General features: G+C 40.6%; 3 protein-coding genes across 3 annotated transcripts in view; 1 reads left to right on the top strand and 2 right to left on the bottom strand.

The window, feature by feature from the left end:
- stab2 (stabilin 2) overlaps positions 1–14,366 on the bottom strand; it is a 78,932-nt gene extending 64,566 nt beyond the window's left edge. Inside the window, exons 1-11 of the mRNA XM_084050405.1 lie at positions 14,073–14,366; positions 12,003–12,127; positions 10,376–10,491; positions 5,264–5,349; positions 4,762–4,828; positions 4,552–4,647; positions 3,950–4,072; positions 3,511–3,707; positions 2,672–2,799; positions 1,811–1,944; positions 650–729 (exon numbers count right to left, since the gene is read on the bottom strand). Coding sequence (XP_083906531.1) covers positions 650–729; positions 1,811–1,944; positions 2,672–2,799; positions 3,511–3,707; positions 3,950–4,072; positions 4,552–4,647; positions 4,762–4,828; positions 5,264–5,349; positions 10,376–10,491; positions 12,003–12,127; positions 14,073–14,177 — 1,257 coding nt within the window. The 5' untranslated portion in view covers positions 14,178–14,366. The remainder of the gene's footprint in view (positions 1–649; positions 730–1,810; positions 1,945–2,671; positions 2,800–3,510; positions 3,708–3,949; positions 4,073–4,551; positions 4,648–4,761; positions 4,829–5,263; positions 5,350–10,375; positions 10,492–12,002; positions 12,128–14,072) is intronic.
- A 4,148-nt stretch (positions 14,367–18,514) lies between these two features.
- Positions 18,515–21,179, top strand: LOC311040321 (zinc finger protein RFP-like; the record flags this gene model as incomplete). The annotated part of the gene is made up of 2 exons (XM_084050527.1): positions 18,515–18,630; positions 19,540–21,179. Exon 2 carries the CDS (start codon positions 19,542–19,544, stop codon positions 21,177–21,179), a length of 1,638 nt encoding a protein of 545 aa, XP_083906653.1. The 5' UTR covers positions 18,515–18,630; positions 19,540–19,541.
- Positions 21,180–22,938: 1,759 nt separating this feature from the next.
- Positions 22,939–26,208, bottom strand: part of cog5 (component of oligomeric golgi complex 5) — an 89,870-nt gene continuing 86,600 nt past the window's right edge. The window contains exons 22-23 of the mRNA XM_084050069.1: positions 23,979–24,812; positions 22,939–23,474 (exon numbers count right to left, since the gene is read on the bottom strand). Coding sequence (XP_083906195.1) covers positions 24,686–24,812 — 127 coding nt within the window. The 3' untranslated portion in view covers positions 22,939–23,474; positions 23,979–24,685. The remainder of the gene's footprint in view (positions 23,475–23,978; positions 24,813–26,208) is intronic.

Below are 26,208 nucleotides of genomic sequence, written 5' to 3'. Positions count from 1 at the left end.
AATATATATACATATTTACAGGAAATATACTATAATCTTCAACCTAACCTCGAAAGCAGGTTTCTTCAACAGGGGATCCGGGACCCCTAGGGTAGGTAGGTTTCCAAACTTTTTTTAATTTCAAGGACCCCCAGTTTGATATGCATTCGGCCTTGGACCCCCATGTGATACAATTTTCCATCTGCAATCTATAAGATCCTAATTCTGAGTGTACAAATGGAACCAAATGAACCATTTGGTTCCATTTGTACACTCCCGTATAGTCCTGAAACTCCCGGGCTCAAGTTTGAGAACCACTGCCCTAGGGGGTCCTCAGAGTTACAGGGGAGCTGGGGTTTTTTCCCCAAAAGAATTACATTTCTGAAAATTGTACACATTGACAACATTATTAGCAAAGACAATGTGTAAAACAAACAAACAAACAAACAAGAATCATTTATATTACACAACAGAATGATAGTGCTGTATATGAATCTATGAGGACAAGCAAAGCCTCAGCATCACTTGGAGACAACCTAGAACAGTGGTTCACAAAGTGGGGTCTGGGGACCTAGAAGGAGAACAACCTGTGGAATACTTCCAAGCTAGCCTAGAATCTGTCAACAGTTATAGAGTTACTGTATACATAACTCTCTGTGGATTCACTCACCGAGGTTCCACGGAAGCCCTTGTTGATTGGGACGAAAACAGTGAAGGGCCCCAAAGAGGTCAACGGCCACGACAGAACATCTTAAAGAGAAAAGGGACGGCAAACATAAAAGTCATGGAAATGGTTTAAAGGAGGGATTCTCAGCCATTTGAATTTCAAGAACCCCCAGTTTGATTAACACGTATAGACCTGAGGTCGATTCTAAAAATGCCTTCTTAATCGGTAGTTCTCACACTTTGAAAAGAATTCTAAAACAGCAGATTTACAAGCTTGTAGATCTGCTATTTTTGAATAGCCAACGCAAAAATCTAAAATGACACAGAAGCTTTCCTGGTTTTTATGGGTTAAGCCACGGATCCCCATTGGATAAAACATTTTTTACATCTCTTGGACCCCGATCCTCAGTGTTTCATCTGTTTGGTTCCACTTGTAAGGTCTCAGAGTTACCTTAGAGTTGATTGGTCATATTTGCTTTGGCAATGTAAACATATGTTTTCTTATTCCAATAAAGCCCTTTTGAATTGAATTGTATTATAGTATATCGTGTGGAAACCTTAGTGTATTTAGTCACAAGCTCTAGTCTAGTTGATACTTTTAATTGGATCAATATTTATAAAACCCACAGACACACTTAAAAGTATATGGTAAGTGATATGTTTTTGTTCAAATAAGTGTTAAATAGCTCTATATTCTGATACTAGTAATCCTTGTGTTTGTTCAGTAGTTCTCCCTGTCTCTCCAGCTCTTTAGTAAACAGAAAATAAATGTTCAGGTCGGTTTATACATTTGATCCAATTAGGAGAGAAAACTCACACAGGATACAGGATTAACAAGTGCAATTGGAAGTGATGACACAAAGAAATTAGCAGAAATTCCAAAACTGGAATGGGTACTACCTCCTGATTGGCTGAAATTGGCAAAATATTGGCAGAATACTGCTTCCACCTTTTAACAAAAAATATACAAAAATAGCGAAAATAGCAGATCTAATAGCAGATGCAGATGTTGTGATGCAACGCATTGTGAGCTTTTTTTTTGCTACTTTTGTGTGACAATCTTGTATGACAAAGTAAGGCATTCATTTACACACAAAAAACAACAAAAAAGTTGAAATATGGATATGCCCAACAGAGGCAATATAAACAGTATTAAAGGTCCTACTAAAGAGTGTGATGGCACTGCTGAGCTGAGAGGTCCACTGTCCACCGGGCTCGGTGTTGAGCTCATTCAGCCTCTGCATGATGTTGCCATAGCAAACCAACCCATTACCAAGGTAGCCTTGGTTGCAGGTGCACCTAAAAGAGAGAAATCATTTATCATACTGTATGACACATTCATTTGTTAATGATCACACACACATGCACGTATGCACACACACACGTAGTGGTGTAAAGTAACTAAGTACATTTACTTAAGTACTGTACTTAAGTACAAATTTGAGGAATTTGTACTTTACTTGAGTATTTCCAATTTCCAATACTTTTACTTTTACTCCACTACATCTCAGAGGCAAATATTATACTTTTACTCCACTACAATTATTTGAAAACTTTAGTTAGTTACTTTTCAGATATAAACAATGATATAATGAAACATACATTTACCACTTTAACCCTATTTTATACATAGGCTATTTGAAAATAGCCGATCTACAAGCTCACAACGCGTCGCGATGCGACGCGTTGTGAGCTTGTAGATCTGCTATTTTCAAATATTTGGTACTTTTACTTTTGGTACTTTAAGTACATTTTGATGCCAATACTTTTGTACTTTTACTCAAGTAATTTTTGAATTCTGGACTTTTACTAGTAACAGAGTATTTTTATACTGCAGTATTGGTACTTTTACTTAAGTAAAGAATTTGAGTACTTTTTCCACCACTGCGACACACACACACACACACACACACACACACATGCACACGCACACGCACACACGCACACGCACACGCACACGCACACGCACACGCACACGCACACGCACACACGCACACGCACACGCACAAATCATAGAGCCACTGACTGGAATGTTCCTGGTTCCACAGTGGCACAGTTGGCATTCTTGTGGCAGGTGTCAGGTCGGCAGACGTCCTTGAGGCTGCACACTCCATCCTTCATGTTGGCAAAGCCATAAAGGCACTCACAGTGCGACTATATGGATCAAAACATGAGCATTACACACACGGTCAGACTTACGGGATTAACTATATAGGGGTGCAACGGTTAATCGAACTAATCGATTTAATAGACTATAAAAAAGAAACAGTAATCTGTGTCATTTGAACAATCATCTCTGTCATTTTAGATTTCTTTGGCTATTCAAAAATAGCAGATATACAAGCTCATAGCGCGGCACCGAGTGCCGGCTATGAGCTTGTAGATCAGCTATTTTTGGAAACATGACATTTTTTCATTTATTCCTATTTTGCACAACACTGTTTTGCGACAAAGTCTAAATAATGTTTCATGAATAAATGGTTAATGATTTTTGTTGATAAAAAAATGAAAAATATGGCATCTCGATTATATGATTTATCGAAAAAGTAATCAATAGAAAAATCGCTAATAAAATAATGGATAGTTGCAGCCCTATTGTCAATGCTTACTAAACTTGTCTCACAAAGCAACCAATAAAAGTATCCACTTATACCACATGAACCTTGGCGGCCCCATTCTGGGCATGTCATAATAGGCGAACATTGGGCGAAATATAGCAGATCTACAAGCTCACAATGTGTCACTATGTGACATGTTGTAACCTTTCAATCAAATCACACAAAACCCACACATACTGTACACACTGTACATACATATATACACACACACACACACACACACACACACACACACACACACACTCACTTTCCCCGGGCCGTCGTACAGACATTGCGTGGTGCCAGCTATGCATCCACCCATGTTGGCCTGGCATGGGTCGATGGCCATGCACACATGCCCGTCCCCGCTGTACCCTTCAGCACAGGTGCACAGGTGCTGGTCGGGGCCAGTGTGGGCACATGTAGCATGGGTGTGGCACATCTTCTTTAGGCAAGGGTTAATCGCTGAGGAAGACAAAAGTCGGTTCATTGATTAATTGACTTTATCAGATCATTCGAAGGACCACTTCACCTATTTCCTTCAGATAATCTTCAGATAATTGGTGCTCACTAATGCTCATTATAATATGGAACCATTTCCGTCTACTCACTCTGTGTCTCAGAGGAGGGCTGTGGACAGTTCAGAAACCTAATTACCAGAGTGACGGACAATTATATGAAGACAAGGTTGAAAATGGTCAACTCACATATGCATTGTGCCCCTGCGCTCTGGTAACCAGGCATACAGCTGCACACCAGCCTTCCTGTCATGGCCTCCTCCATACACCGAGAGTTGTCCTGGCAGCTCAGAGCAGCACACTCAGGCATCTCTGGAGAGAAAGACCAGGTCTAAAAGGAAAGTTCCATCTCATGCTATGGCTCCATTTAAAGCAGGTCAAGCCCGCCTTACACAATAGCACAAGGAGAAACTGTTTCCAGGAAGTATCAACATAAATGAACAGCAATACGAAAACATCGTGCCACAGGACAATGGCAGATGCATATCATTAATTAATTAATTCACTTATTAAATAATAAAATAAATAATAACGTATCAAAGTGATGAGGAATATAGACTTGAATTATTATAGGAAATTAGACGTATAATCATGTAAAGCGACTGCTGCATAATAACTGAAACATTGCAGTATAAAACGGCACAATATTCAGGTACTGTATGTGAGAATGAAGCGTCAATATAAATTAACTCATGTGTTGTGAAACATGTTTCAAAGTGTTATAAAACAATTCTGCTGCTCGTTTACATTTCTCGCCTACTTTCTCACATACTTTTCTATTAACTTCTCACCTTGGTCACAGTTGGGGCCTTTGTACCCAGAGAAACAGAGGCACGTCCCGTCACCTTGCATGCCAGCGCTGCACAAACCATGCACACAAGTGCATACTAGTACATAATCATAGGACGGAGGGGAGAAAAGCACATACCGTTATATACAGTAAATATACAGTATGTTATATAATCATTTCAGAGAAATGAAGAGAGGGACAGTATGTGTACCTGATTTACAGGTGAGTCCATATCTGTTAGCTGCACAGTCCTCACATGCCGTTCCTGTATAGCCCTCCTGAATACACACACAAACGACACCACGCGCGCACACGCACACACACACACACACACACACACACACACACACACACACACACACACACACACACACACACACACACACACACACACGTCACACGCGTAAGTTAAATCATATTGTGCGATAGTGGAAAGGGGGACATTTTTATCATTCCATGTTTCCTATTCCTAATTCGATGCATAGGGAGATGGTGTTGCTGACAAAAAGAAAACACCACGAACATATGGTATTCCACGTTTATGTACATTTTACTTTGTTTTTATGTGTGTATCCATATGGTTTTCTTTGACACTTTATGTGTTTTAACCACATGATCCCTATAGCATCTCTATTCTGTGATGAACATTTTGGCGAGAATAGCAGATCTGCAAGCTCACAACGAGCTACGTTGTGAGGAGAACCTTACACTACCTTACAGTTACAGGTTCCGTTGCCCCCCATTCCTTCGGAACACACTCCATTGTTGCTGCAGGGGTTGGCTGCGTGCTCTGGACACTCTGGAAAACATGCACATCATGTATGTTAAAAACTGAAAAAGCTTAATCTTATGGACACTTTTTTTGGATGTAATACTGTAATACTTTAATCGCTTTCAACCTGGTCTCCCTATTTTTGGCATGCAATTATAGGTCGGCATTTTACAATCATTTTATTTTATTTTAATCTCTTTTGTTCCCCCCAATGTTTTTGTTGTTGTTGCAAAAATAGCCAATCTACAAGCTCACATTATGTGACGCACTATGAACTTGTAGATATGGTATTTTCACTATGAATACAGGTGTGCCTTGAGATTTTGACTTGCCCGTTCTGCACAAAAGGTTTTAAAAACCACTGCACTGGACTGGAGGATGGGTTCATGCACGTTTCATGGCTATCTGCCCATTAGCTTTGGAGATACCGTGTACAGTTGTTAATGTTGGCCTACGGGAGCCGCTAGAGGAAACGCCACTGGGTCACCAGAATCAGTAGGAGCAAATTCCATGGCATTCCAGCCAGTTTTTTGAGATATGTTGTTTGGAACCAAAGAGTTGAACGGACAGTAGTGTTGATTTTGACAAAAAAAATGGATTTAGTTTTAGCCATAGTCTTTTGAATCAAATTCCATTTAGTTTTAGTCATATTTTAGTCACCTGAAATGTTATAGATGTTGTCTAGTTTTAGTCGACTAAATATCATAAGATTATAGTCGACTAAATCTACAGTTGATTTAGTCGACTAAAATGTATGTTGGCGGTGCCTTGGTGGCGTCGTAATGGCTGATTTTACACTTGGTTGCATGCTGAAAATAGCCGATCTACAAGCTCACAACGCGTCGCAGCGCGACGCGTTGTGAGCTTGTAGATCTGCTATTTTCAGAGCGCAACACCGAACGCAACCAAACATAAAATGACTTGTCTTTTAGTTCTACTGGATCTCTTCTCCACTAGTCCCTCACTAACATTTTAGTCTACTTTTTATTTGTTGACAATATTGTCAATATATTTAGTCATAGTTTTAGTCATCATAGCTTGGTTTTTATTTAGTTTTTATTTAGTTTTCGTCAGTGAAAAAAGGTAGTCGACGAACATTTTTCGTCATAGTTTTAGTCGACGAAATCAACACTGACGGACAGATGGACATACAGACGGACAGATGGACGGACGGACAGACAGACTGTCCGATGGACATAGAACCGCCACTGCTTGAAGAGATTTCTACTTCCCTTCCTATCTTTTCTGTCCTGATTTGCCCTCTCTCCTGATCCATCTCCTATCTGTCAACATAACCCTGCCAGGGTTATGCCACAGAATGTGGAGATGAGATCGCTCTCTGTTCTCTGTCTTGCGCGCGCACGCACGCACGCACGCACGCACGCACGCACGCACGCACGCACGCACGCACGCACGCACACACACACACACACACACACACACACACACACACACACACACACACACACACACACACCATGTCCTACACATTCGCTGCTCTTCACTTGTGCGTGTGCTGGGAATACTGTATATTCTGTATGTTACGGCAAATGTAGAAAAACAGGAAATGTTCCAAACAGACCAGTAAGTGACATTTCCCTGGAAATGTAGACATTGCCCACCAGACCACATGTACAGGAAATGTGGGGGATATCAACACGCTGCTATCCCAATGTAGGACTAATAGGATTAGGATTTTAACTCAGCTGCAGAAAACAGTAAAGGTTTTTTGTAATTTTCTATAGGTTTAATGTTTACTTTCCTCCATTATAATGCTATGCACCTTGAGACAGGCTTCATAGCCTCTATAAGCTCTCTATAAGTCAATGAAATAATAATATTATTATTGAACCAGATAGGGAAGGTTAGCTAGTAATTGGCTATGATGCCGCCATATGAAATTACATTTAGTGAGAAGAGCAACTGATCAATTGATCACTTAATCACTTTCAATATGGTGTCCCTATTTTGGGCATGTCATTATATTGTCAAAAATAGTCCAAATTAGTCAACACAAATAGCAGAACTGCTGTACAGGCTCACAACACATCACAATTGGTCACGACGCAGTATGAGCTTGTACTGTAGATCTGCTACGTATCACTTTTTTTTTTTTAATGAGGGCTTAAGTGGTTACGATATAAGGCTCTAGATTGCAGGAAATGGCAGCTGCAAAAATGATTACGTCTCCCATAGGAGGGTGTGCTGCTAGCGCCACCTCTGGACCCCTGTGTGTCCGTCACATCTCAATCTTGCGCCCCCACTTTCAGTGTGTAGGCTACCCCTGTATCATAATTATACAGTAAAACTGTTACAGTACTCATGTTTGTAATTCAGTAGCGTTAGTGATAGTGTTAAGAGAGAGAGAGAGAGAGAGAGAGAGAGAGAGAGAGAGAGAGAGAGAAAGGAAGCCTGATCTCCCTATCCCAGCGGCACTTTGGATGTCAGCACATTCCTGGAGGACAGGGGACTGCGCTGACAGTAAGGAAGGAAGTAAGCAAGTCCACCGTTTCCCCCCCAGCCACCCAGCAGGCAGGCAGGCCGGGGGTCTGCATCCGGGACCCACGGGCCCAGTGCTGGCTGTCAATGTGGGTCACCATGCATACAGGATGCCCATTGACACACTTGGACACCTTGGATGCACTTTCATCTGCACGCTGCTTAAAAGGGGTGTGTAAAATATATGTTTTTGTAAAAAAGTTTAAAAGACAAAAAGTTAAAGCTGCGTATTCCTATGTTTGTTCAGTAGCAGGGGTCTCCTCGACTCTCCAGCTCTTTAACGTAATGAAAATACATTTTCAGGTCGTTCCAATTTTGAATGTCTCTTTCTGTTGTCGTTTTCATAAATGTCCCTTGTTTTACACAGGATACACTTATCCTGCATCCTGTGTGAGTTCTCTCTCCGGACAAACAAATGATACAATTGGTATCCTGACCTGAAAATGTATTTTCTGTTTACAAAAGAGCAGGAGAGACGGGGAGACCCCTGTTCCTGAACACACACTCTATAGTAGGGTTGTCCGATATTGGCTTTTTTACCGATAACCGATATACCGATATTGTCCAACTCTTAATTACCGATACCGATATCAACCGATACCGATATATGCGGGGATTATTGTGATTAGGGTAAGCTCAAATTTCATATCACACACACCATATACAGTAAGAACTCCAGTAACTTATTTATAAAGCAAAAAAAAAAAAAAACCGATACCGATATTTTCCCGATATCAATTTTTATGCTAATATCGGCCGATAATATCGGGAGGCCGATAATATCGGACATCCCTACTCTATAGCAATGATTGCTACAGTACAGTATGTGAATTTAGAGCTATTTAACATTTGTTTAAAACTAGAAAGCACTTACAGTACACTCCCGTTAATTACAGCTTACATAGCAAAAATCCTCAGTGCTCACTTAAAACTAAGGATTTTGTAACTCAGAGAGTGTACAAATGTACAGTTGAACTCTCTCTATGTTATCAATGGATAGACGGAGTGAACCACTAAGTGGAAAGTGAAACTTTTCCACGTGTCTGTAATGTTTTTCCTCCCCACAGAGGAGATTTCCTCCTCTGGTTTCTGTTCGGGGCAGCAAGCTGCAGTCACATCCGTCAACTTAGCGCTTCCTATCAAAATATTCCCTCAGTGATTTATACTGTATTTATTTATTAGATCCCCATTAGCCACTACTGTAACATCAGCTACTCAGGTCTCCACCTGCGTCACCAACAGCGGAAATGATAACAATAACACACCTTTCATACTAAAAAAACTCACCAATGTTTTTTTTTGATTACAAGAACTAAGCGAATCGTGCCGTGCAGTGCCAAGAAGCGTATTTCACGGGTTGTGCATTTGTTTCCATATGCCAGTGCTTCTCAAACTTTTTCATGCCAGGGACCCCCAAATTGATATATATTTGGCCGCGGACCCCCATCTGAAAATATGTTGTGCCAGGGACCCCCAGAAGCAAAGATTTGTGTTAAAATGTTCGCACATTTTGCTGGGGACCCCTGGAACCCCCTCAAGGACCCCTGGGGGTCCCCGGACCCCAATTTGAGAACGAATGCCATGGCTCGGTTTCTGAACCTAATTTGGGCCTTGCTCTGGAGGTGGTACTGCACTAACCCTGAGTCCTGGGAATCCAGAACTCACTTACTACTAATACTTTAAAAATATAATTGTGAAAATAGTGGATCTATAAGCTCATAACGTGTTGTGCTGGCGACAGCTTATTGTTAAAAGGTTCAACCTCTATATTCTGATAGTAATCATTGCTGTAGAGTGTTTGTTCAATAACAGGAGTCTCCCCGTCTCTCCACCTCTTTTATAAACAGAAAATAGGGCTGCCAATTTCAGCCAATCAGGAGAGAGTCCTCAGTTATCAGCTTAAATTGTATAGTGTTACAGTTGTTTATCCTGTATCCTGTGTGAGTTCTCTCTCCTGCTTGGATAAAATTGGTATCCCGACCTGAAAATGCATTTTTCTGTGTTCTAAAGAGCTGGAGAGACTGGGAGACCCCTGTTACTGAACAAACACTCTATAGAAATGATTACTATCAGAATATAGAGCTATTTAACACTTATCTTAACAAAACAATATCAACTACCTTTAATGTGTTTGTTTTAGATGACATACTTCCCTGTTCAGGGGTGGTTGTGATGATAATGGAAACGGAAACAAAACAAACAAAACATCACAGAACTCCATGCGTTCTGGAAAGTTTCAGGTTATGGGAGGTTCTGTGTTACACCTCATAATACAATATGATAGCTCTATATACAATTTTATCTCCAACATAATCGAGAGATCGTAATTGAGAATATCACAAAATAAAGACATGGGGCTTAAAGCTCTCTACTGTATCAAGTCTTCCGCACAGAAAGAAACAAATGAAATCACATGTTTGGTACCATTGTATTGTATAAACAAATGCAATTAGTACATGCACTTAAGTCTTCAGCTTTAAAGCTGAAAAAAAGAGGTGTCTCAAAGGAAAGCAGTGTTTAAACAGATTTCTTTGTAAAGTGATGGTGTACTTACCAATGCAATCTGGGCCCCAGAACCCCGGACAGCATTGTTTCTCTTCCACCTCCTTGTAGCACTCAAAAGAGCATCCACTGATGCCTATTTGGAAGGACCCGGTTTTTATCATGTACCTGCGTGCACACAATCGCACGCACAATTGCGCGCACACACACACACACACACACACACACACACACACACACACACACACACACACGTTCAAGGCCCAAATGTCTGTCACCAGATGTTCTCATGTTCTCACGTTCAACTATAACATGGTAACATTGTGTCATTGAACCAAGGGCGCTGTAATAGGCCCCCTCCTGTTTTTGTTCTACGCTCAATATCTTCACCAAAGACAGTAGGTCTACTTTATCAGATCACATTTCCCACAATATGAGCAAAAAACCCATAATCCTGTTCTGGAAGAAATGATGAGAATTGAGCCTTTTAGCAAAGGTGCGGTTTCTCGATTTTATGGCATATTACAGGCCCTGATTAGCCCTTCTTCACATTCTTACAGGGACGATTGGCAAAGGGAGTTGGGCATGGAAATTTCGGACGACATGTGGGAAAATTGTATCGATAATATACACCGCAGCTCAATTAATGTCAGACACTCTTTAATCCAATTTAAAATTGTTCATAGGCTGCATTTCTCCCCAACTAAATTGAATAAGATTTTTCCCAATTCTTCTCCCATGTGTGGGAAGTGCTCTATTGAACAAGGAACTCTGTCTCACCAATTCATTACATGCCATAAATTGCTAAATTTCTGGAGTCAGCTGTTTGATTTTCTTTCCAAAGCTTATAAAAGGGAACTTCCCCCTGCCCCTTTGACAGCTCTTTTTGGAATTGTGGAACCAGGAATGGCCCTCAGTAAATATGTAAACCAGGCTATCTCACTATCTACCTTGTTAGCCAGGAAGTTAATTCTACAGGCCTGGAAATCAGAGAAACCCCCGACAATCAATATGTGGCTAAGGGAGCTGGGAGGAGTGTTGCACCTGGAGAGGATAAGGTTCACTCTTTCTGATAGGGAGCCCCTATTTCAGAAAATCTGGGCACCTATTATTGGGTTGCTAGATGAGATGACTTGAGTGAATATAGTGTCGTGTTGCCCCCGGAGTGGTACCTGTTGTATGCCTTTATATTTTACTAGATCTTGATGCTGTTCGTTTTGCCCTTTGGATGTGTACTGTCATCAGCCTCATGTTGTTTGTATGTCATTCAGTTTAGTTAAGTTGTGTATGTTGTTGTTGTGTTTTGTATGTCTCTGTTTTGTTTCATGTTGTTTTTTTGTATTTTCTTTATCTGTGCAAATCCTGTTGTCGATTTTTTTGAAAAATACCTATGTGAAAAAAAAACTGCAATAAACAGATGTTTAAAAAAAAAGACAGTAGGTCTACAAGCTCACAATGTGTTGTTGTGACGCATTGTGAACATTTAGGTTTCTGAACTGTGTCCACAGCCCTCCTCTGAGACACAGACTGAGTAGACAGAAATGGTACCATATCATAATGAGCATTAGTGAGGACAAATTATATGAAGATAGGTTGAAAATGGGTCAAGTGGTCCTTTAAGGATCTATATTTATACTTTGACTCAAGTACTTTCTGTCTTCTGACTGAGGTCCACTCACTTGCAGTCCTTTGCGATGGAGCCTGGGCTCTGCTTGAAGCCAGAGCGACAGGGTATCAGGGCACTGATGCTGCAGGAGTGACACTGCGTCCTGGTCCTCACCACCGTCGTGTTGGCGCACAAGTTCTGTCGGCGAGAAACGCCTCACATCAGTTACATTTAGGGATGCAACAGTTAAATCCAACCAATCGATTTGTTGTGGTAATTGATTATGAAAAATAAGAGAATAAATCCACATTTGGACTTTTTTGGACCACTTTAATACATGTTTTAATGGGCAGGTTACATGAAGGACAGCTAACCTTTGAAGCAGTTTAATACTTCAACACAATAAGGTAAACTGCTGCAGTCACAATCATGATTTTTTTTGGTTAATTATTAAGGGGGAAGGAAAGCATGTCTTTGAGGGGGTTCCGGGGGAGCTAAATGATTCATAATCGATCCCTAGTTTGCGTATGTCATCCTAGGCAAAAAGCTTCAAAATATACTTCCTTTTTTTAATAGTGAAAATAGCTGATTTACAAGCACACAACTAGAAACGTATTGACTACTTAATATGCAATCACTTCACAAATTGACTTTTGGAGGGAGCTAAAAACAAAGCAATTATTTTGTGCATGTTGTTACATAAAAGGGCACTATGCTATACACTGTATAGCATACTGTAGGCTACACAAATAGTCCACTCTGCATGGAGAGATCATAACTTTTCAGTGTACTGGGAGGACATCAAAGACCACAGTGTTATTGACTTTGGCAAACGTTGCACTGAAGCAAAAATAAACAGGAAGAGACTAATTGCTTCTGTTGGGATCTGCCCAGTCAGTCCAGATCTACAGCACACAGCTTTCCATGGACTGACTGCAGTACACGATAAAATACGACCTCAAAATGACACAAAAACTAGCCTTCAAACAGAGACAATGTACTACTGTACATGCCACCATACAACTGTTAACAAATATAAGCCCTATTGTTCTTTTCAAGTAATAGAATTGCTACGATGACATGCCCAGGGTTAAAGTGGTTAATGAGCCGTGCACACCAAGCACCATAACTATAACAACTTTGTTTTAAAAATAATTCTAAGTCAAGTGGAAGGCAGAGTCCACCACAACTATAATGATGACAGTGGGGAACAATACAGAGTATTTATTCGTTATTATTGATATAGTGCTTGGTGTTGACGGCCCTTAACAATCCCTTGTACTACTGAGCAGTTTGGAGGCTTTCCTGCCAGATTAGATTAGTATCATGCATGGAGAGAAACAGGATGATGAGGGGGGACGACATGTGATGGGACACGGGTCATGGGCTGGATCACAGGTCTGTGCGTACGCGATACGTCAAACGCCACCTTCTGACTTTGACAGATGCTCAACTGAGGTTGCAGAGAGGAGTAACATTAGGGTGACTATATTTTAAAATATATATATAATAATGTGAGCTTGTAGCTCTGCTATTTCCGGAAAAGAAAATTGACTTTTGAATAGATTCTTTATTTTATTTTCAACACGATAGACCATTGGTTCTCAAAGTAGGGTCCGGGGACTCCCAAGGAACCAAATGGACCCTTATGGGTCTGTAACTCAGAGAGTGTACAAATGGAACCAAATGGACCCTAACGGAGGTTCATTTGGTTCCATTTGTACACTCTCAGAGTTAAATTAACATTGATTTTACAATATAAATTGGGGTCCCAGAGATAGAAATGCCATTAGATGGGGGTCCGTAGCCTAATGCATGTCAAACTGGTGGTCCTTGAAATGAAAATGGTTGAGAATCACTGCTAGAGCCGTAAAGATCTTCTCTTATGGGGGTCCCTTCCTGGCATATTTACTTTTTAAATGGGGGTCCGCGGGCTAATAAGTGTCAAGTCGGGGGTCCTTGACATGAAAAAGTTTGAGAACCACTGCCATAGACATCTATGTAAGCACTCAAAACAATTAAATGTTGTTATTGCAACTGTGGTGAAAACCGTGATGGTTTAGTGTTTTTGAGATATTTGTAAGTAAAGAAGTGTCTCTCTTTGCCTCTATGGTGCTGACAAACAATGAATGAATGACCTTACCTGCCCTGATGCGGCAGTGGCTCCAAGAGACAGCAGGTGGGTGTCCAGCAGGAACAGTGTGAGTAGTGTGAAGCCCAAAGGCTGAAGATGACAGAAGGACCCCATAACTGTACCTTCTCCCTGTCTGTCTGTCTGTCTGTCTGTCTCTCCGCTGCGCTCTTCCAACCGTCTTTGTCTCCCCCTCCCTTTCTGTGTCCTACAATGCCTATAGCGTTTGTTTCTGTGTGCTCCCACGGACGCTCACCAGTGGACTGTGTGACATCTGTCTTTGTCCAGCCGTCTTTTCACTGCCTTCACCTCATGTCCCCTCCCCTCTTGGATTCGACCCACAGCTCTGGAGGGGCACCTATGTGTGTGTGTGTGTGTGTGTGTGTGTGTGTGTGTGTGTGTGTGTGTGTCGGGGGGGGGGGGGGGGGGGTTCCCTTCCTCTTTTTGTCTCTCTTTAACACAGCGGTTCCCAAAGATTTCTCCTTTAAACGTTTGGGAACCGCTGCTCTAACACACACGCACACACGCACGCACGCGCACACACACACACACACACACACACACACACACACACACACACACACACACACACACACACACACACACACACACACACACACACACACACACACACACACACACAGTTGTGACACAGTTGTGACACATGCACAGTACAGTGTTAATTTAACGCTGAGAGAGTTATACAGGGTTGGGTTTATCTTTTTAAACCATTGCACCATTACACAATTTCAATTTCATAATCACAAAAAAACTGAGAATTTCATCATGAGCAAAGCAAGATAAAATACTGTGCACCACACTAAAACATCTCTCTGCCTCTCTCTCTCTCTCTCTCACACACACACACACACACACACACACACACACACACACACACACACACACACACACACACACACACACACACACACACACACACACACACACACACACACACACACACACACACACACACACACACGTAGAGCAGTGGTTCCCAAACGTTTTAGCTCGAGTCCCAAAAGATAAATTTGTTGTCGTTCCGGGACCCAACCTAGTGTAAATATCCGATCTACAAGCTTGCATATATGCGACGTGTTGTGAGCTTGTAGATCTGCTATTTTCACCACTTCTTTTCAGTTTTTTAAATCTTTTGAAATAAGAATTTTTCAAAAAGGAATATAAAAAAAGGGATAAGTACGCAACCCTTGAAAATGGGTCCACGACCCAAAAATGGATCCCGACCCACTGTTTGGGAACCCGTGGCCTAGACTATGTCAGCAATGGGGAAAGAGAGGAACAGGTTGTATAATCTCAGTCAGGGTGATGGGGGGTAATGGGGGGGGGGGGGGGGGTGGGTTACAGGAGAATAGGAGGATATCCTGGATTGTAAATAAGATTCACCCTCTGCTGTCCCTCCACACACACACACACACACACACACACACACACACACACACACACACACACACACACACACACACACACACACACACACACACACACACACACACACACACACACACACACACACACACACACACACACACACACACACACACACACTCTTCCTGAAACTTTCTGCCATGTCATGACTTGCAGACGCAGCTCTTTCCCAGGACATGTGTGATGGTTGTCTTTGCTAGATAGAACAATCACTTTTTCTGCTGAACACGGACAACACGCATTTCCAGGCATTGGGTTGTGCAAAGAAAAATCAGGAGCTTGATTTTCAGTGTGTAAATATTTATGTATTGCGTTTACCTTACACCAGGTTTAACTTTATCTAAATCACAAATAGTTAATTAGTTATTAAATATTTCCTTTCTTCCTGTTGTCTGCAATATGTTTGATTTGATTACATTTTGGTTAAAAAAAACACAATATAACTTAAACCAAGGATATACATGTAAAAGCATGTATGTATGTATGTATGTATGTATGTATGTATGTATGTATGTATGTATGTATGTATGTATGTATGTATGTATGTATGTATGTATGTATGTATGTATGTATGTATGTATGTATATGTGTGTGTGTGTGTGTGTGTGTGTGTGTGTGTGTGTGTGTGTGTGTGTGTGTGTGTGTGTGTGTGTGTGTGTGTGTGTGTGTGTGTGTGTGTGTGTGTATGTATGTATGTATGTATGTATATATGCATATATATATATATATATATATATATATATATATATATATATATATATATATACATACATATTTATCCTGCCTTTATTTTTCTAAACTATTGTCTTATTCTGTTAGCATTATTTTAATTAGCAGTTTGTAATGAAATGTAAACAAAGTGGTGATTTATCTCAGGGCTAAAATCCTGCCCAATCCTGCTAGAGTATACAGGTCTAGGGGCTGACCCGTGGGCAACCAGAAAGGACAATTTGGTCTGGAACAGTGGGCCTCAGCTGGCCTAATTTTGTAGAGGAGCCCCCTGACCTTTGGGCCCCTGGGCCTGGGCCCAACAGGCCGGTTCAGGGATCGAGTTGGTCTTGGCTCGCTTGGTCTTGCGTCCTCCACAGACAGATAGATATTTGTGGTTTTTCGGTTCTTGGAAACCGTTGGTCTGACTGACTTCCCCCTCGGTACTGCACACCCCCAGGACATAATGAGACACACATGCCAAAGATGAAGTCGTTCAGACAGACATAATATAGTAGGGTTGTGCCCACTAATTTCACGCTACGATACGATACACGATATTGGGCTCACAATTTCAATACGATACGATATATGGCACTTTTTTATTATGAAAATATATGGGGGGAGGGGAATAAAGCAAATGCAAACAAATACTTCTGTTTTTGCATTATTATTATTGCAAAAAAAAATATTGCGGGACGATATATCGGCACACCCCTATAATATAGATATTCACAAATATGTATGTTTTGGTCTTTTGGTTAATTAAAATATGATTTAACAAGACCAAGACTGATGATGTCATATTGTTGATGTCATTGTGGGGACTGTGATTGGTGTAGCAGTGTTCGATCAGCTAAGATGTGTATTTTACTATGGGGAACATACATAAAGTAGATACATATTTGGCCGAAATTGGGGAGTGGGGGGGGGTAGTAAATACTGAAAAATGTTGTCGCAGATGGCTCACTCCTTTGGTGCCACGTTGTGAAAGCGTGTTGGTCAGTTCATACAAATACTATACGAATATAAAAGTTTGTTTAATTAAGCTTATTTCTCATCATTCAACTTGATCATTAGACAGATATTCATCCCCTAATCAGTAATGTAAATGATGGATTGGAGAGTTGTTAATGCATGATGGGACTAAAATGTATTTTCCTATCTAAAGTGATAGGGGCCTTTCAGCTGGAGAAAGCTGTGCAAGGATCAGCATAACACACAGCCAAATGTTTGGTATGACTCTCGCTGTAAATGTTAAGAAGGCTAGAGCCATGACGTGTGTAATAGAGTATTATACTGTACAACACAAGACAGTACCACTGACTATCCCGCAACAAATTGCCCACAATTTCAGCCCACAATAGCCATGGGTATACAATACACACTACAGCCCAGCCATATGCTAGATATCTTTCACCTAGCCTAGGTTATTATTGGTATGGATACTCTGATCATCTGAATCGTCATTTATAATTAATCACTGATCATGTCTCATCTCAATCTCTCTCTTTCACACACACACACACACACACACACACACACACACACACACACACACACACACACACACACACACACACACACACACACACACACACACACACACACACACACACACACTGTTGTTGAGGGTGTTGTTCACAAAGTAATTCAGCTGTTTTCACTAATTAAAATATACAATACATGCAAGTATCCATCTACACTGCTGTAGAATCTTGAACAATGTAGACAGATAGTTGATTGTGTTAAATTGTCACAGTATCGGCCTCTTTAATCTACTGGTACTGTGATCATCAATCACATCACTCATCATACTCACCCACCTCTGTCTCTCTCCACCTCTCACAATGGTGAGCAACCACTCAAACCCCCTTCACTTGGAGATTGTGGGAAGGTTCAGACATTACTTACTGTGGGTTCTCTTGTTATTGTATGTTGTTGCTGTATATTGAATCATGTTTTGCCAATTATTGACGGTGTTGCATTGAATGTAATGTCTTTTAGGGGTCTGCTCATAATTCAAACATCCCATTATTCCGGCGTCCCAATAGTTACTGTCTTTGGTGACTAAATTGCGACTAAATTGCCATCATAGGAAGTTCTTATCTTAGGGAGTGGCCCCTGGAAACTCATGTAACACCCCCGTGACCACCGGCGATCTGATAAGTACAGTTGATTAACTTAACCTAGTTAATCAAAATATAACAAGGCGGGACAAACGGTGGTCAATCAATGATGACAGCGGAACCGGTGATATAGGGTCAGTTTGCCAAAAGCGGGTATCTAAATGGGAAGAAGCCTACTTGAGGAGGCCACCACTGCATCTACTTGCTGGTCATCAGACTCAGGACTCAGGAATCCAGTCACAGTGCCGGGGGGGAAAAAAGCTGACACCTACAGTATTAATTGCAAGGTACCGTATGCTCATTTAATGTTTAATTATGTCGACTTTTCCCCTGAATTTGTGAAAGCTTAATCCAGTCACTTAGCAGCAGCTACATGTAGGCAAACTGCACAGTACTGTATATAGTCTACTAGCTTGACTGCAAACCAACGACCAGTTGTGTTTTTATTGGTCTATTTATTTGATGTTTGATCTGTGATGTACGTTTTAAAAACTTTAAAAACATTTGTTTGGAGATAAATGATACAGTTTATTTTTTCTTTTTACATTTTATGAATTAGCTCATGTTCACATTTGAGTTCTTTTTTGATTATTTAGGGAGGTAAATTGCATTTAAATTCTGTAAATACTTTTACAATATATTTGTATTATTGTTAATAAAAGAAATGCTGAAAGATTTCAATTAGTTACATAAAAAACCTATACTGTGTAGATAGAAATAAAATAATTAGGTCTAAAGTTTTCTTTTTTATATTTTAAGGGGGTCCAAACTGTCAGTTAAGGGAAAATAAGAAGAGTCACAGACATAACTTTAGAACGTGAACTAGTTCAAATATGTGTAGTTTGAATCTGTGTTTACTGAACGTTTTGAGCTAGTGAACTTGCACAACATTGTCAATAACTTGTAACGTCTAAAGTGAAAGGAGCCTAAATCACAACTCTGCTGTGACTACACAATCACAACAGCTATACAGATATACAGTACAGGCGAGTTAACTGAATTAAATGTGTACAAAATATAGCTGTGACTTATACAAAAGGTAAGTTCTCCAGTTTAATATAGCCTTCACATTCTACATTCCAAAGAATTGTTGCTGAAGTGTAATGTTCAGTCAAGTAGATATTGTAATACATACCAAAAAAAAAGTACTATATGTTTTTCCAGTGTTTCACACTTTCTTTATTCTCAATTTGTAGAAATGGCCTCTACCAGCAGTCTCCTGTCTGAAGAGCAGTTCCTGTGTTCTATATGTCTGACTGTGTTCACTGATCCAATCACGGCTCCATGTGGACACAACTACTGCAAAACCTGCATCACACATTACTGGGACACTAATGACCTGTGCGAGTGCCCCATTTGTAAGGAGGTTTTTGACAAAAAACCCAAGCTACGGGTCAACACGTTCATATCTGAGATAGTTGCTCAGTTTAGAAAGTCCGCTCAAGTGGAAGTTAAAACCAACAGAAACCAAGAACCTTCTAAACCAAATGAAGTCTCCTGTGACGTCTGTACTGAGACCAAACTCAAGGCCCTGAAGTCCTGCTTGGTGTGTCTGACCTCCTACTGTGAGACTCACCTGGAGCCTCATCAGAGAGTCACAGCGTTAAAACGACACAAACTAATTGACCCTGTGAAGAACCCGGAAGAATGTATGTGTAAGATACATGAGAGACCTCTGGAGCTGTTCTGTAAGAGATGCCTCATTTGTATTTGTCAGTTGTGCACTGAGTCAGACAAGGTCCATCAAGTTTTATCTCTGAAAGAGGCATATGAAGGAATGAAGGCTGAGCTGGGAAAGACAGAGGCTGAAGTTCAGCAGATGATCCAGGAGAGACAACTGAAGGTTCAGGAGATTGAACACTCAGTAGAGCTCAGCAAGAAAGATGCAGACAGAGAGATGGCAGACAGTGTGCAGGTCTTCACTGCTCTGATCAGCTGTATTGAGAGAAGCCAGGCTGAGCTCAATGATGTGATTGAAGAGAAGCAGAAAACAACAGAGAAACAGGCTGAAGGCTTCATTAAAGAGCTCCAACACGAAATCACTGAGTTAAAGCAGAGAAGCTCTGAGCTGAAGCAGCTCTCGCACACTGAAGACCACCTCCACCTCCTCCACAACTTCCAATATATCAACACTCCTCCACCTACCATTGACTGGACAAAGGTCAATGTCCATCAGTCTTCATATGTGGGGACTGTGAGGACAGCTGTGGCTCAGCTGGTGACACTCAGTGAAGAGATGGAGAAGGAGCTGGGTGATGCTGAGCTGAGGAGGGTCCAGCAATATGCAGTGGATGTAACTCTGGACCCTGACACGGCAAACTGCAAACTCATCCTGTCTGAGGATGGAAAACAAGTGCATGATGGCGGCATAAAGACGAATCTCCTAAGCAACAAAAAGAGATTCTCCTTTTGTGTCTGTGTCTTAGGAAAACAAAGCTTCTCCTCAGGAAGATTTTACTTTGAGGTTCAGGTTAAAGGGAAGACTGGCTGGACCATAGGAGTGGCCAGAGAGTCCATCAACAGGAAGGGACACATCACGATGAGTGCTGAGGATGGTTACTGGGCCGTATGGTTGAGGAATGGAAATGAGTACGAGGCTCTCGCTGTCCCTCCTGCCCTCCTCTCTGTTACAGAGAGGCTTCAGAAAGTGGGAGTGTTTGTGGATTACGAGGGGGGTCTGGTCTCCTTCTACGATGTGGAGGCCAGAGTTCTAATCTACTCTTTCACTGGCTGCACCTTCAGTGATAAACTCTATCCATTCTTCTGTCCTCATCTTAATAACGATGGCAAAAACTCTGCTCCTCTGATAATTGCTCCTGTCAGTCATACAGATTAGATTAATCCTCAGCTTTACAGCACATGAAAAGGCTAGTAGTTCTGATTTAACAGATGTATTCTATTAAACACAAGAACTTAAATTGTACATGTGTGTCTGAAGTACAGCCAAAGACCGTTCACCATCGAAGCGAGCATTTTGATTAAAATGTACTGTATTCCCTGGCTGTGCGGCTGTTGAAATCATGTCTACATTTCTTTCTTGGTACAAAGATGTGATTTTTATTTTATTTTTTTATTATTATTATTATTATTTTATGGCATTCTAGTTTAAATTAAGCTCAAAATTTTAATTTATATTTATACAACAGGAATAACAACAATTTATTGTCAGTCTTGTACCTCAATGCAAATAGTATAGAACAGTTAATTGAAATATATAAATGCCTGATTCTGATATTAATTGTCTTGTAAGTAGATGCACGTTGTTTAGATCCTGTGTCTAGGTGACACAATCCTGTTTCTGGTTTGACATGAATTCTGACCTGAAGGTCAAGATTCAATTTATCCCCTGAGCAAGCAGGCGTCCTCTATTAGCTCATTGGTAAACATTTCAGCACTGCACAGGAGACCCAGGTTCAAATCCAGGGTAGAAGAGGAAAGTTACATAGTGCAGCTTTAACAATTACAGATGATTGAAAATGTGATTCTTGAAAATAAATCAGCTATTGTGAATAATGTCCATGTTACTTTGTAGTGCAAAAAAATAAACTTTCAAGAATGCTTTATTTGTTTGTAATTTTTTCTTAGAATGTATCATTTATAAATGAAACTTATACAGTACGTTTTTCCATCTTATCTTGTTATATCTGGGTCTCATTGGGAAATGTGTTGAAAATTCCGGTAACACTTGCTATGCAAGTCTATAATGCGTTATAAACATACTTATAATATATTATAATCTGGTTATAACACTGTATAATTATAGTTATAAGCACTCATAAATACTCGTGATTTATAGCAATCATAACACATACGGTATAACACATTCTATAATGACTCGATGGCCAAACATATTGGCACAATATAAGTGTCCATTCGGGGTCTTTTAGCCAAATTCCCCCATTTGGGGGGGGGGGGGGGGGGCAAAACATTTACCATGTTTGCCTCTCCTGAGCACACATCTATTTTTTTTTTCTTATAATTTTTATCCCGCGATTTTTGTTACCCATTTTTTTTCACCCGGTGCCAATTTCCTAAGTGATCCTGGGCGCTACACCAGCCCTACACCAGCACTACACCAGTCCCCCACAGCCTGGGGAGGCCAGGGCCGAGCTCATGCTTCCTTCAGTGCATGAGAGCCAACTGACCTTCTTGTCACCTGACAGGGGGGAGTTTCCCTGGTAGGACGTAGCGCGTGGAAGGAACACGTTATTCCAACCAGTTCCCTTCCCCTCCATCAGGCGCCCCGGCTGTCATGGGGGAGGCGGTATAGTGACCAGGAGCACACATCTATGACGCGCACGCATGTGCATGTGCACGGGAAAGACGCCGTTCAGTTTAAGTCCACATCTGATTAACAAAACAAACCAAACGTGACGTGCCTGCCCGCAAGCACACTGGACATAGATAGACAGAGCGAGAGAGGACTAGACACAGTTAATCAACACACCAGACACAGATATTGAGCGGTAGAGACAGAAGGATGGAGCTAGAGAGATGCAGTTTGACGTTACTGCGTCAGACAGTGTATTATTATTGGAGTGTGAATCCTGGATGGAGATTTCTAGCTAATCATAAAGTGAGGCAAGACTTGTAAGTGAAATGGCAATTGCATTTTAATTTTGTTAGCCAATGTGCATATACAAGGACATTAAAACACAAATGCATCATTAGAATAAAGATCTAAAGTATGTTTCCATCCTTTTGTGCATCTGGAAAACTCAACCCTTACCTCCTATAATATCCCATAACATCATTAATAATAATAACAATAATAAAGTACAATACTAATTACAATCACCAGAAGTCTCCCAGAAATCATGTTATTTGCAATGTAAAGGGAAATTCACATCAAGCACTACAACTATAAATACAGTTTTTAAATACCGCATTTCACTGTCCTGATAAATCTTCTCCTTATGGGAATACAATGGTACATGATTATGCAGTGGTGCAGTTTACTGTTAACTTTGCTGTTGGCATTGAGGAGGTCAAACTAAGGTAGAGGACAACCAAAACAGGCACGCTTCATGTTTTCACTCTGCATGCATGAGTGACTTTAGATTTTCTCCTCTCCAGAAAGTTCTTCAGGAACAACTCTCCGGCTTTGTAAGACGATCGCGCCAGGGACCCGCTGGACGTGTAGACAGTGGTGGAAAGTAACTAAGTACATTTACTTAAGTACTGTACTTAAGTACAATTTTGAGGTATTTGTACTTTACTTCAGTATTTCCAATTTCCAAAACTTTTACTTCTACTCCACTACATCTCAGAGGCAAATTGTTTTACTCCACTACAATTATTTGATAACTTTAGTTACTAGTTACTTTTTAGATATAAAATTGTACATTATGAAACATACTTTAACCACTTTAGTCCTATTTTATACATAGGCTATTTGAAAATAGCAGATCTACAAGCTCACAACGCGTCGCATCGCGACGCGTTGTGAGCTTGTAGATCTGCTATTTTCAAATATTTTAGTACTTTTACTTTTGGTACTTCAAGTACATTTTGATGCCAATACTTCTGTACTTTTACTCAAGTACATTTTTTATTCTGTACTTTTACTTTGAGTATTTTTATATTGTAGAATTGGTACTTTTACTTAAGTAAAGAATTTGAGTACTTTTTCCACCACTGCGTGTAGACAAAGCCCATAATCGTGTCCAACCTTCTCCCAGTGGGCAAACCTCTCAGGGGTCGCATATTCCTCCACCTTGAGGGTGGCATTTGGTGGGCTGCATATCGTCGCTGTCGGGCAGAAACGTATCTCCAACGTATCTTTTTTTCTCCGTCATTTAACCGATTTAGACCGGGAACCCTTTTACGTAACTATACCTTTCAATCCGGGAACCCCTTTTGCGGTAGTTGTTGCTATGTACAGTATATAGCAACATATTTTTTTCTGAATCTTTGAATAAATATTTGAAGTTTTTCAGAAACCTTAGGTCAGGTTTTAGAAGGCGTTTTTAGAATCGGCCTCAGGTCTAAATGGGTTAATGTCCTACTTTTTCATATAAGAGTTTCAAGCAAAAATAGTGAAAATAGCAGATCTACAAGCTCACAATGCGTCACTATTTCTGAACTTTTTCGTTCCATTCTCCTGAAAAGTAACGGTTTTGGGCATAGGTTTCCACCTGCCAGAGACGATATATACTGGCCCAGTGTCAGACAGTCCCACCCCTGCTTCCCGCAGCTCTTGTCCGGGTATTGAGTATCTGTTATAACTCAAGACAATGGCAGAGTCCACACCACGACTACTGTATGAAATAGACAGACAACGGTGAACGATATACTGTAGTTATAGTGCTGGGTGTGAACGGCCCAGCAGCTCTAGTGCGTTCATGCTCTGGCCTCCTGGGGACCACTGGTGGCTCTCTGTAACAGCTGGAGCATGATGGGATAGATGGGCGCAAACTCTTTCCCCTGGCGAGCTCTCACGGACTGGACATAGGCCTCCAGCGCTCCCCTGAGAGAGAGAGAGAGAGAGAGAGAGAGAAAGAGAGAATGAATGAGTTTATTTCTAACATAAATTAAACAAATAAAACACAAAACAAACAAAAAACACGTGTGACAAAACAACAATGTTTTGAAAAGTAGGATGTACGTGTAAACTTCTACCCCCCTCTCGCCAAGACAAAATCTATCAACTCTTTCTTACAATTATTACAATTGTATACGCAACCCGAACAGTAATAGCAATAAAATTAAAATAAAAAAAAACAATTGTATACGCAACCCGAACATTTCCGCTTCATGTTCAAAGAAAATAACAATAACAACAACAACAGTAAAAGTAATAAAAGAAATAAATAAAACCCACCAGAGAGAGAAATGTATAATCCGCATTGCTATATTTTAACCACCAGGGGCCGCTCCGTCGCCACACTTAACTCGACTTAGCAGGATACACGCCATCCACAATTCCAGATTTCCTCCACATGCTTTTGCTCAGTGGTTCTCAACCTTTTCTAGATAAGGGCCCACTTGAAAATCTCAAAAGTGTTTTGCGGCCCAGCACATCTGACCACTTAACACGTGTTAAGTGGTCAGATGTGCTGGGCCGCGTGCATTTTCAGAACACGTCTCTTTTAAGGCTCAATCAATCGATTGTGTTCCCGGCTTGGATCAATGGTACTAACATAGTATAAGTTCCAGTTCATCGGTATCATTATGAAAACAACATTTTCAAGGATTAAAAAAATAAATAAATACCATGACATTTCTTTTACATTTTTAACCCATTGAGACCTGAAGCCGATTCTACATGTCTCCTAAATCTCAACAGTATTCTGAAAAATGTATGTTTCTATATCAGTGGTGCTCAATCATTTTCATGAAAAGGACCCCCAAAATTATATGCATTTGGCCGGGGACCCCCATCAAAATATTTTGTTCCAGGGACCCCCCAGAAGCAAAGATTTGAGTTAAAAATGTTCACTTTAAAAATATATATATTGAAAGATTTGCACACATTTTCACGATTTTTCAAAAATAGCAGATCTACAAGCTCATAGCGCGACACTCGGTGCTGCACTATGAGCTTGTATATCTGCTATTTTTGAATAGCCAAAGTGTAAAATAATGCTTTTTAGCTCAAATCTAAAAATGACACAGTTCCAGGTCTTAATGAGTTAAGGCTCAATCAATCGATTGTGTTCCCGACGGTCAATCAATCGATTGTGTTCCCGGCTTGGATCAATGGAACACACATAAGTTCCAGTTTATCGGTATCATTATGAAAACAACATTTTCAAGGCTTAAAAAAATAAATAAAAATACCATGACATTTCTTTTACATTTTTAAATGAATGTTATATCATCAATAAAATCTTATTGTTTTGTCATTTATTTGGGGCCCCACT

The sequence above is a fragment of the Gymnoscopelus microlampas genome (assembly GCF_963454915.1).
Source record: "Gymnoscopelus microlampas genome assembly, chromosome: 23".
Classification (NCBI taxonomy): domain Eukaryota; kingdom Metazoa; phylum Chordata; class Actinopteri; order Myctophiformes; family Myctophidae; genus Gymnoscopelus; species Gymnoscopelus microlampas.
This window is presented reverse-complemented; position numbering and strand designations above follow the sequence as displayed.